Source organism: Neodiprion fabricii, chromosome 3 (assembly GCF_021155785.1).
Source record: "Neodiprion fabricii isolate iyNeoFabr1 chromosome 3, iyNeoFabr1.1, whole genome shotgun sequence".
NCBI lineage: Eukaryota > Metazoa > Arthropoda > Insecta > Hymenoptera > Diprionidae > Neodiprion > Neodiprion fabricii.
The window spans coordinates 31,248,346-31,260,857 of record NC_060241.1 but is presented as its reverse complement, the minus strand read 5'-3'; the positions used below and the strand labels follow the sequence as shown (position 1 = coordinate 31,260,857).

Below are 12,512 nucleotides of genomic sequence, written 5' to 3'. Positions count from 1 at the left end.
TTCATTGCATGTTGATTTAATTTTTAATTACGAATCATTTTTTGATGCAACATGTTATACTAATTTGTTAAAAATAATTAGTAGGTTACAAGTGAACGAAACGCGACACTATTTTGTTAAATTAGTATTACCACTGATTTTTGAAGACTGACATATGTTTTATCACTTGCAAAGTATTTGAAAAATTTAACTATTCCAAAAGGTCCAGCTTTATTATCACATCTGATCACTTCGCGTGTATACAGGTATGCATATGTATAGAGTGTATACAGAGATCGTTTCTAAATAATAGCATCATTTACAATTTATGCACTTTCTTTATTTTGTTTCCGCATTTTTATAGATATAATATATTTATTCTGTTCGATTTTTTATGCAAAATAGCGAGCCAATTTATATCGATCATATTTTTTTGATCATTTCTTCATTTTCTTATGTATTGCAATTCTCTGTTCCGTACATCGGTATCAAATTAATGTGAAAACATAATTTCATCGCGCTTAAGATAATTACTTACATTACCTGTTAATATACTTATTTATATAACAGTAAACTAAAGAACAGAAATTTAGTTCCACAGAATTCGGTGAAACTTCTAAAGAAGTTTACAGCAAATTAACTTTTTTCGTAAGAGAGATACATAACTTCTTTCGAGACTTTATACAGTTACAAATATGCATTAATCATTGAATGATTTGAACTTTAACACCAAATGCTAAACGAGCTAATTAATACAAATCCTTAGTATAAATCTGATGTTATTCCTATGCTGAATTTCATTGCTCTTGACATTGAAAGCTAATATTGATGTGACTAGATATAATGAATAATGAAAACACCTCTTTTCATGCTTGATCGTATCTATTGTACATCATCCCTCAGCCAGGTAAATCTCAAATCATTATGCTGTACATGAAGTATTTTTTGTAAATTGAAACAATTACAACAATGATGAAAGTGAACCCTATTTGTTAATCTATACACCGAACAATTATACATAATATTTATGATTTATTAGCTGCATTAGTTATGTTACAATGAGGATTCATTTTGAAGTCTGAAATGAAGAATACACAGGATAGCTAGATTTATTCTATCAGTCTGAGGATTCTAAGTCGAGCAACCCAGAAGTTTAATGTTGTTTCAATTGAACTGCCAACTACATTTGCTTCAAAGGACCCAAACTGTAGTTGGTTATTTACATTGAATTTTGAACTGAATTCAAATAAATATTTAAAAATTCAAAATTTCAGGCGATAATATTATACTGAATAAAAATTTCAACATATTGCAGGGCAACTAGGTCCCACTATTTTATTAGTTATCAAACAATTCGAATTCATAAATTACTATGCCTATATATTTTGTACATAAGTAGAATTTAATTGCATCAAATTGATATTCAAGGTAACTAGCAATTTAGCATTTGGGGAGTGTTGTTACGTATCTCTTATATGAAAACACTTCCTTTGCGTAAAGTTGCTGGTACCACTAAAATTTGAATCAAAATTTCCGAGGACGGCCTCGTTTTTTAACGGGTGTCAATTTACTTGTAACTTGTCTCGGCTGTCGTAATTTTTTCTGTAATACCGTTGCTGGGGGTTTTGTATTTCTCGTGGATTTAATGTGCGTCTTCATGTGCTGAATATACAACAAACGTGTTTTGATCAGCTTTTTACAGATGTGGCACTGGCGGATTTGTTTTTCTGAAAATTTGAATAGATCATGGATAACATTATGGTGGTATGACATCAAGCTTGGTTGATAATTGTGGAAAAATTCACTATGAATTAATATTTCGATCACGTTTCACTTCGATGGTCATAAAATACCACATTGCGATGTCTACTTGCTGATAATACTTCACGCAGTAGAAATATCTTAAAAAATTACATTCATATTCCCACGTTATTTATCCGTATGTTTAAGAAAAAAGCTTATAGTACATGCGGACAAAAACTCGTCCGAAATAGTTTATTTTATTGTTATACAGAAACCATCCAAAAGCCTAACTCACCAGAATTTTTTGTAGCATGTTGCAAACAATGTGCTGCGAGTATTGCAGTGCTCGGAAACCATCGTCCGCAATCATCGCAATTCAATTTCTTTGATCTCCACGTTTGGTTTGAGCTTTGGATTTTCTTTTTCTGACTCACTCGGGTCACTCTTCTTTTATCGATAGTTTCCTTTATTGTGTCAATGGGTTTTTCAACTGATTTCACCTCTGCACTAGCCTTACTGCTCTTGTTTCGATATGCCTTTGGGTGTTCCATGCGTGTGTGCCTCGCTAAAACAACTACAGCATTGAACTTCTCCTGGCACACTTTGCACGTATACTCTTTATGAACGACTTGCTTAACGCCTGATTCATCCTTACTTAATGAGTCAGACTTCTCAAGTGTCCTTATATTTGCCTTGTTTAGTTTAGTTCGTAATTTTGGACAAACTCTGGAATGTGTATCAAGTGCTCTTTTTTGCCGGAAATTTCGTGAGCAATGTACACACTGCATAGCGGGAGGTATTGGTTTCGCCTGAGTATCGTGAGACTCATCATCAGAGTCTCTGACCATTATGATTTCATTTTCTTTATCGCTTGAACCTTTTTCTTTCCCATCATCAATAGTAATCTCAATAACGTCGTTTTTTGCCTGTGACAAGCTGTGTTCTTCATCTATGTCAATTTCGATTATTTCCACTTTGGGATTCCTCGCTGCTTTTTTAGATTTCTTTAATCTAATAGGTCGCGGGTTATAATCAGGGTCTGGTGCAGGTTTCTTTTTCCGTCGGCCTCGCTTTTTATTATTATTTTCTTCTTCTGCCCCAATTAGAGCCGGTTGAATAATTATCTCTGAGTCACCACGGTTGACTGAGGTAAGTTGCTGTTTTCTTGGCCTCTTTATTCTAGGTTGAATTTCAATATTTTGTTTAGGCACGTTTGGTTCTAATGTACTCATTGACTGTTGATTGCCATCGATACCATTTGAATTTATTTTGGGGTCAACAAATGCAGTGGAGATGTTTTCTGATAATTTATCAGTTGCATTTTCCTTTACATCTGGCCCCAGTTTTGGTGTGTCAGATTTTACACTGCGCGGTGCACTTGAATCAACCTCGTCCACTGCTCCAAAGTTTTCACTAACTCTAGTTTCAATTTGTGGTTCTATGGAAGGAGTATTATAATTTGATGTGTTCAAACAATTTTCGATTGAATTAAAAATTGGTTGTGTCTCAGATTTGATTATGTCATTCGTGTTATCTACATGTTGTATTTCACTTCGTTGATTCACTACAGTTTTGCGACCGAATATTTTCTTTTTAACTGATTTGTTGCCATTTTTCGATAAATTGAAACCCTGTAGTGTGGCTTGAATTTCGTCGAATGTCAATTCAGAATCCGACTGATCACCTTCTAAAAGAATATATTGCACTGTCGACTGTTCAACTATTTCACTCTCACTTGCAAGAGACTCTTGGCTACCTCCTGATTTGCCTACTGATAAGAAACAGATAAATAAATCTTTATAGTATGTCAAATCGTGAATATATTCAGAAGACAGTAGAAAAATATTGTATTTAAATATATGAAATATATTTCACAAACACACTTACCAACACTCATTGGAGTGTCATTCATCATAAGATAAGTAACATTGTTTGGCTGCTTGGGAGAATAATTTTCTGTGAGACGATTCGAATCTAGTACTGTTTGACAGTTCTCATTTATTACTGCATTATTGTTACAAGCCCGTTGTAAGGCTTTTTGCTGACGAAATTTCACTTCAGTCATAGATTCATCATTGCTTGAAGTGTGCTGAATTCGCTGTTGTCTGGGTGTGAATACTGGCGTCTGCGTTGTTAGTAACTGCCTTTTGATTTGACTAGGCTTTTTCACTGTTCTCACAGCACCTTCTCCTATTAATCTTTCTACATCGGATCTGTAATTTAAGATGTTGTAAAATATTGAATGCTAGTATTGTAGTACTAAATTTTTAACTTAATGGAATAATTCCTCACTTTTTAGTCGATACATCGTACGAATTCAAAAGCAAATTTGAAATTTCCCAAGCAAAATTGGTATTATTGGTTACCTTTTCTTTGACTCGTAAAAAATTCGCAAAATATGACATTAATTTTCTGGATAATTAGAAGGCGAGCTATAGTATCATCAAAGTTTTTTATACTTCATTAAAAATTGAAAGTTTGTGGGTGGTTCTCCAGACTCATCATAAACAGCGACCGCAAATACATCTTCTGAGTCTTCGACAGCATAAAGAGCAAGTTGTTGTCCAGCAGCTGTTATAAATGTTGCGATTGTTTCCTCATCCTCATCCATAACATCGTGTACTTCTTCTCGTTCTTCCACGTAATACCTTTTGTTGTTTTCACAATCCAGATGCTATGAAATGATAATTTCAACACCAAAAATTAATAATGTGTACTTGAGATTTCATAAGAGCCAGACCATATCATTTTACGTTCAACGTCGTTTAGCATTGTTAGTATATCTGATACAACCAAAAGATTGCAGCATTTCAGTGACAAAGATTATACATAATTCTTCAGAGACATGCTCTGCTAAGGGCATGACAAAAGTAAAGATTTAATCACCATAGACAATTTATCTTCGTCGTTTGCTGCAGTCCACTGTTCATTCGTTTTTAAACGAGCATGCGGGGATCTGGGGGACATCGGAGGCGAAAGTGGAACTGACACAGAGGAATCATTGTAATCGACAGTCACTTCTTCGCAAGTTTCTAGAGCTTCTTGAAAGTAAACTGGCGGTTCCTCCAATTCAGTTTTAACTTGCTCCACCACTTCGAAGTGTTCTTCTATCTGGTCAAAAACATGAGGTTAGATTTTGTAAATGGGCATCTATCTTTTATGCAAATTCTACATTCACAGCTTTCAAGGTTTCACAAAGATACATCTAATGTTTGCTAAATATGCCAGATCCTTTTGACTAAAACTTCATGTTTTCAGACAATTGATCAAATCTTATGTTACTATATGCATATAATACTTTACATTCCAATTCAGATTATTTCAGATCATTAGAAGTTACGGTCAATACAAGATTACTGCAAACTTTTAGTTCTACATAAATTCTGAGCGACATCAGTTTTCTATGACATTGAGAATTAATACGTCAGCTTTCACCTATGTCTTTTAACCGAATGGAATCTGCAAATCATGAAACATTGAAAAAATTGATAATAGACTATTGAAAAAGGAGAACATTCCTTACGATAGTTGAGCAATTCTTTCGAAAGAGGTTAAATTTCAAAGTTACATTCAAATTTCTGGACTTGTCTTAATAACTTAACAGTTGTTGGATTTTCTTGAAAGAATAGCGTGAATATTTTCTTCATTTTGTAGCAGTGAGTTATGTTAACTTACCATTGACTCCTCTATGGTTTTTTCGTCGTTTGAGAGCAATAAATAATCAGACGAGTTTTGACACTCGAGAAACTTTTCTTTGTGGTCCATTCCCACTTCGATCATATTACCATAAGCTTCTCTTTCTGAATTCAGGGACATTATTATTTACAGAACAGCTGGTGTCTTCGGGTTAAACCATTTTTACCAAAAACGTGGATTATGTACTCATCTATGTCGACCTGCAACAGCAATTAAGGGATAGTACAAAACAGCGGATGATAACCAAGATGGATTTCCTGAATATAAACAATCCAACAATTTGCCTGAATTTTTTCAGCAATATCTTGGGACAATAAAAATTTATACGATAAGTGAAGAGCTGGAAAATATATTGGATTTATTCTACGGAATTGAAGATTGGGGTTAGGATAGAAAATCATTTTTATTTCGAAGCCAAGAGTAGGGGATATAATGAAATGTGAAACTCTGTACGTTTTTAAGCGAGAAAATATTTTGGGTCGAATCTATAAAAATACTAACCCGCCATTGTTTAGTAAACACTTAACACGTACATTAAAAACCAAATTGGAGTAAGATTTTATTTAGTACGTACGGATGTGTATGTAACGCACTATTTCCATAACACAACACACAAGCAGCATTTAGATGACGTCACACGATGCGCCGCGGCTCGAAATTGTGCAAACCCAACGAACGCAACCATGAAACTGAGCTGAACTGTGAATCCGTCAATTTTTCTGATTGGCTCAACACTTCGTGGTAGCAGTAACGCAACGCGGTATAACTTGGAAAGTACAGCACCTGTGTTCGACGTTATTAACTCTAGCCTGCGGTACACGTGCGTACCGGTCAACAATTTTTGGTAGTTTTTAAACACGTCGCAATTGGCTCGATACTTTGCCAGGTACTTGTAGAAACGTACTTACTGTTATTAACCATCAACATGCTGGGCATAATTTACATATCATACAAGTATTTTTTTCAAATTTGGTGACAGTCGTTAGCATGGTTAATCACTGGCCATTGTTACGTCATGCACGTACCCACATGTTCGAAAAAATTTTCAAACTTCAACCTAAGGGTAAAGTAACTACTCGCGTACAGTGTGTATAATATCTTTTGCCGATGAAATTCTGTAACATGTATCTACCCACACGCGTATACAAATTTAATGTAATGTAATATTATTTTTATTGTCTTCTTATTTCAGTACAGAGAATGTTGATGAGGTGGATCAGTAGAGTAGGTATAGTTTCAGTCAGCACATTCAATCATCATCGCTACCAAGTAGTTAACTTTTTTATTTAGTCAACGTTCAGCGACCTGTAAAAGTCTGGTTGCTTCAGTCTGCTCCTCACTCTGTAACGCAGCGGAGTTAAACAATAGGTGTGTTTACAACGAACATATGTAAGTATGTACTGCTGATAATGAATATAGATCAATAAAATTTGTCAATATTTGAAGTATCTGAAATAACTCCATAAGAGGTTTAACTTTATTTATTTTATTTTACCAAGGCTCAAGTGAAAATAAATTATTATAATCTTGAAATGTTTTAATGGAAGCTTTTTAGTGATCATATGAGATAATGAATTTGGGTGAATGTTGTTTCTCAATTATAGGTAAATTGAATCCGCGAGAAATACAGTTAGCTCTCATTTTGATTTTATAACATTACTGTTCGAAAATAATTCAACTATATTTTTATTCGTAAATCTATGACACAAGTGACGTTTTAGATTTGATGATAGAGAGAAAAATCTTGAAGGATCATTATGGCTATAAATGAAGGAAACTTTGTAAACTAGAGTTGTTAATAAAATGTTAATAATTTTGTCTGTGGCTGGCATAATGTAATTTGCCAATTTTGAAAGAGCCTAGCAAGGTAGTTAACAAAAAATATATTTCAAGCGCCTAGAGAGTGTATCTACGTCCAAATACTTTCTGAATTTTGTGTACCTATATAGTAGATGTTTCATGTAAAATCAATTTTATTAGAATGGTTATCAACCTTCCACGTGAACACTTGTTTTTAACACTTTTAGTCTGTACGCGTATTCAAAGTGTTCTAGGCTTGTAAGAAATCGGAAAAAGTTCATGTTTTCTTGACAAAGTGTTAACAACATTATCCAAAATTGGACAGAAGCCAAAGTTTTAAAGTATTGTTAATAAAAATAGATATTCCTAAAACAACTGTTCCCTAAAAGACCTAGTGTTCATATGAAGGGTCAATATGTTCGGTGTTATAATTGTAATTGGATCACTTGACGACTTTTTCTGAAGTAAAAATGAGTGGATGGCGTGAATTGAACTCCAGCAAGAAAAAGCCGTATAATCGAGTATGAAACTCTCACCTTGTTGCTCCCCTTTTTTATCTTATAATTGGCAGTATTTGTAGAACTTGAGGATATTCTATGGATTGCTAATTCATGCAGGCATAAAGCCAATATGCTTGTAATCATCAGTATGTGAAGTGATAAAAATATGCACATGTTGCATTAGAGATCAGCTTTGCAATATACTCGAGTATCATAATATCTAAAAGTCTTGCGGTAGAAAATTGTTCTCTGTCGAATAAGAACAAAGTGTCAGAACATAATTCATCACATTCTGGACTGGGAAACTAGACGTTCTTGTAATTAACCCTAGTTAAAGTGATTACAGCTAAATTAACAAGATTGCCTAAACTATACTTTCACACATATTAAATTTTAACTAACAAGAATACCAAATTTGGGGTATAGTTCAATGGTAAAAATCGCAAATTATGTTATTGAAATGACTAAAAATTGTGTCTTTAAAATTTCAACAGCCAAAATGGTGAAACAGGTAACACTTGAGTCACCTAGTGAAATGCAACTAATGTCACCCACCGAAGATGGAAAGGCTCTTCCTGGTAGCCAAGAATTTGAGCCTAGTAAAATACAGATGAAAAAACAGCTTGGCTTGCTGGAAGGAGTTGCTATAATTTTAGGAATCATATTTGGATCAGGTAAGTTTTCAATATTCAATATTTTTTAACAAAATTTAAGACCAAAATTCCTACCGAATAGTAATAAGTAACTATCTGTTAGTAATTTCAAAAGTGTTTAAAATTATTATGATTTTTATATACTCTCTAACTAACTTTATTTTTAGGAATTTTTGTTTCACCGAAGGGCGTAATCAAAGAAGTAGGTAGTGTTGGCTTATCTCTCATCATATGGGTCTTTTGTGGTTTGCTCTCTATGGTTGGAGCGTTGTGCTATGCGGAATTGGGTACAAGCATACCTGTTAGCGGTGGTGATTATGCTTATATTCACGAAGCCTTTGGACCATTACCATCTTTCTTGTATTTGTGGGCAGCAAATTTGATATTCGTGTAAGTAATCAATCAGAGTTGAGCTATTAATTGATTCAACTAATCAATGTAGATCTAACTAAGGCCCACCATGAAATCTTGTGAAGAATAATTTACTTGAAACAAGAAATTAATCAGTTATAACTTGGTCACATGAAAACATACATACATACTTTAAATACTTAAAAAAATCACGTCTTTTCCCATATTTCAGTCCTACAACGAACGCTATTATGAGTCTCACTTTTGCTCAGTATGTTCTCCAACCATTTTTTCCGAATTGTGAAATCCCTGATGATGGTATGAGACTCATAGCTGCTGTCACTATATGTAGGTGATGCTTAACGACTTTAATTCAATTTCACTTGATGGCCAATATACCAAATGTTAACATGCTGCTCATGTGTTTCAGGCTTGCTGACTTTTATCAATTGCTACGATGTTAAAGAGACATCAATGATGCAGAATGTGTTCATGTTTGCTAAGGTCGCTGCATTAGTTATAATTATTATCACTGGAATGACCTGGTTAGGACTTGGTACGTTTTAAATACTCAGATCATTCAATATTACTCCAAATTGAATTTAGGTTTAATATTTCTGCATATCTAAAATCTTGCATGAAATTGAGTATCCTTTAGAAATTATGATGGAAATTCATATTTATAAGTAATTTAGTCTTAGTTAATTAGCTTCCATAGTGTGACTATGTACTTTGTGTTTCAGGGCATACAGAAAATTTCACAACACCATTCGAAGAAACTAATACTGATCCAGGAAAAATTGCAGTTGCATTTTGCTCTGGTATATTTTCTTATTCTGGCTGGAACTATCTGAATTTTATGACAGAAGAACTCAAAAATCCATATGTGTAAGTTTGGTAGTTGATGTAGATAAATATGTTGATAGACTTATGCACAAAGTTTAAACAGCATCGATCGTAATAATTTCTTAATCTTCAGAAATTTACCTCGTGCTATCTACATATCGCTGCCATTGGTGACTTTCATCTATGTTCTCGCCAATGTGGCTTATTTAGCAGTGTTAACACCAGATATGATGATCGCCTCTTATGCTATTGCTGTGGTAAGTTTATACCGTACTGCGTTTTTAGAATTACATATTATCAATACTGCTTGAAATTTGTGATGAAGTCATGACAGTTAATCCTCGTGTGTTATAAAAAATTAATCTACGCTAGCATATGATTAAATAAGTAGGAATGTACAATTCACTCACAACTTCCGACGCTATTCTAGACGTTTGGGGATCAAGTACTGGGAGTCATGTCGTGGACGATACCTGTGATGGTAGCAATTTCAGCTTTTGGCGGCTTGAGCGTCCATATCATGACTTCTTCACGGATGTGCTTCGTAGGTGCTCGGAATGGGCAATTTCCAGCTATGTTGAGCTACATTAATGTGTCCAAGCTGACTCCTACCCCTGCCTTGGTGTTTTTGGTACGTCATATTGCATTGTTTATATCCAAGTATAATAATCATGGTGAATTTCTGCTACTAACATTGTACAAAAATTAGAGCTCAACAATTTTTAACTTCTCCCCATACTGTATCTGAGAATAAGAATTTCAGAAGAGTATCTGTCTCTTATCAGATATAGGTATGTAATTCTATCCAGCGTTTAGTACATGTCCGCTGTATATTGTTTTTTTTTTGCAGTGTATTTTGTCACTATGTATGCTTTGCACCAGTGATGTATTTGTGCTAATTACTTACTGTAGTATCGTGGAGACATTCTTCATTACATTATCTATTGCCGGTATTTTATGGCTGAGATATAAGAGACCGAACATGGAGAGGCCCATCAAGGTATGTTCACAGTTTCTATCTGAAAATTATAATCGGTTAAAAATTATTTTAATTTAGGTAGCCTCAATATGAATTTTATTTCTTACATATGTCATCACATACCATATTCTCACAGGTTTCATTGTGGGTACCTATTACGTTTGTGATGATATGTATTTTCCTCATTGTGGTATCTTGCTATCAGGCACCATTTGAAGTAGGTATAGGCACTCTAATTACCCTGTCTGGAATCCCTGCTTATTACGTCGGAATTGTGTGGAAGAATAAACCAAAGTCATTTCAACGTCAGTACAGTAAGTGTCAAATTTGCGCGACCAACTTCTCACTTCAAAATACAAATCTGATTGACACAATACTTTCATGAAAATGGGTGCGTCATGGGCTACATATTGAAACTGACAACCTATTTAGGATATTGTCCTAAATTGGTTTTTTTGTTACTTAATTATGCTTCTGTTGTAGATCGCATCACCTGCACAATACAAAAATTGTTTGTAGCTGCGAGGGAAGAAAGAGATCAGTAATTACTGAAGTTTTTGCAATTCAAAACAGTATTTGGTGCGTGCATAATTACTTAAAAAGCTACAGCAATGCTTGTGAAGAATTAGGTAAGGCATCATCTTCTTCTGATTATCACCATTACTGTTGGATTATTTGAAACTCGTGTATTTATATCACATTCATTATGATTTTTAATCAAGAGTTAGTGATTGTATGCTCTTTTGAGATAATTTAATTGCAAATTGAACACAACTAGAGAATGACGGAAGTTCTCAATTTGAATATGGTAGTTAATTTTAAAACAAGTCAAATGAATAATCGTTTGAAACGTTTTCAAATTCGTTTGCTGTTTGTCCTGTTATTCACGTTTAGTCAAATCATTTAATATCGATATGAGAAAATTCATTTGATGTGTTTGTTACATTACTGTTGAAGTTCTTTGCTGTTAAGTCATTCTGCAGTTAGTAATGTTTACAAAATTTATCTACCGTCGCATATATGAAATATAACCAGCATATACAAATATTGTTAGTGTATCTGTGATTATCGTATATACGATGAAGAGAGACGTATAAATATTTTCATGTTGATCATGTAAAATTATATCATGTGAGGCATATTTCGTGAAGAATATTCAAGAAATATCTAAGCTATGAAAATTTATTTTTCATTTTGCTATCTGCGTGAAAAATCTATTAACAAGTGAGTACTAGAATGCATAGAATCTAAAAACGTTTACCACTATTTATGAACATTGTTATTATAATCTCTCCTGCGTATATTAAATTAAATCAGTTTCCCTGTGCGCATAGTTTGCTTAGGCTCAAGTTTTGCTGCAGGAGCCAAATAAGTAATCAATAATGTAAAATGAATAAGAGGTTTCACACATTGTACGATTAATCTTACACAAATGAAATTTTTTCATCGAAGTCTATGAGCCAAGATAAGAAAAATTATTTCTCACAGTGAGATAAAATGCAAATGTTGAGTTTCGTTTATAGGATAAAAATGGCAACTCTGTATCTTGAATCTCAGAGGAGTTGAACTTCTGGCATAGTATTAATTAACTAAAATTATACCAAAAATTTTATATATTTCTAGCATAAATTTTATATACTTCTATACAAGAAAAAAAATTATTAATTTACTGAACTATGTTCGTATTAATTTAGATATCGCATTATTGCTGTCATTATTTCGTTTTCGAAAAAACTAGTCTTTTGGATACGGAAATACATGGTTAATTTTAGTATCTGCTAGTATTTTTACTTGTAATGCAGAAACATTCATGTTTGAAGTGGTTTGTATCAAATATTTACAATAAACTTGAAAATCGCTATTTGTTTACCAAAAGTCCAATTATTGCGGCCTCATCTTAACAATGACGTCAAATATCTGTATTACTTATGCAAAGTATTTGAACGGTGTTATAAGAAATGAAAT

General features: G+C 33.5%; 2 protein-coding genes across 7 annotated transcripts; one reads left to right on the top strand and one right to left on the bottom strand.

Annotated features, from left to right (window-relative positions):
• Positions 1–1,278: 1,278 nt before the first annotated feature.
• Positions 1,279–8,665, bottom strand: LOC124178865. Of its 3 annotated transcripts, none has more exons than XM_046562615.1 (7): positions 8,528–8,665; positions 5,398–5,618; positions 4,609–4,833; positions 4,182–4,396; positions 3,610–3,935; positions 2,018–3,493; positions 1,279–1,706 (listed from the first exon to the last, which is right to left on the bottom strand). In XM_046562615.1, the coding sequence occupies exons 2-7, from the start codon at positions 5,536–5,538 to the stop codon at positions 1,504–1,506; spliced, it is 2,586 nt and encodes an 861-aa protein (XP_046418571.1). In that variant the 5' UTR covers positions 5,539–5,618; positions 8,528–8,665; the 3' UTR covers positions 1,279–1,503. The 3 variants fall into 3 exon arrangements, with proteins under 3 accessions (XP_046418571.1, XP_046418570.1, XP_046418572.1); XM_046562614.1 differs by lacking the exon at positions 8,528–8,665 and adding an exon at positions 5,920–6,094; XM_046562616.1 differs by lacking the exon at positions 8,528–8,665 and adding an exon at positions 5,920–6,094 and having other exon boundaries at positions 2,018–3,490.
• LOC124178866 (Y+L amino acid transporter 2) lies at positions 6,158–12,006 on the top strand. 4 transcript variants are annotated; one of them, XM_046562620.1, is made up of 12 exons: positions 6,158–6,304; positions 6,611–6,786; positions 8,213–8,392; positions 8,539–8,761; positions 8,955–9,070; positions 9,153–9,278; positions 9,466–9,610; positions 9,702–9,825; positions 9,999–10,199; positions 10,419–10,568; positions 10,684–10,861; positions 11,031–12,006. In XM_046562620.1, the coding sequence occupies exons 3-12, from the start codon at positions 8,218–8,220 to the stop codon at positions 11,090–11,092; spliced, it is 1,500 nt and encodes a 499-aa protein (XP_046418576.1). In that variant the 5' UTR covers positions 6,158–6,304; positions 6,611–6,786; positions 8,213–8,217; the 3' UTR covers positions 11,093–12,006. The 4 variants fall into 4 exon arrangements, with proteins under 4 accessions (XP_046418576.1, XP_046418573.1, XP_046418575.1 ...); XM_046562617.1 differs by having other exon boundaries at positions 6,611–6,807; XM_046562619.1 differs by having other exon boundaries at positions 6,611–6,811.
• The last annotated feature ends 506 nt before the right edge of the window (positions 12,007–12,512 follow it).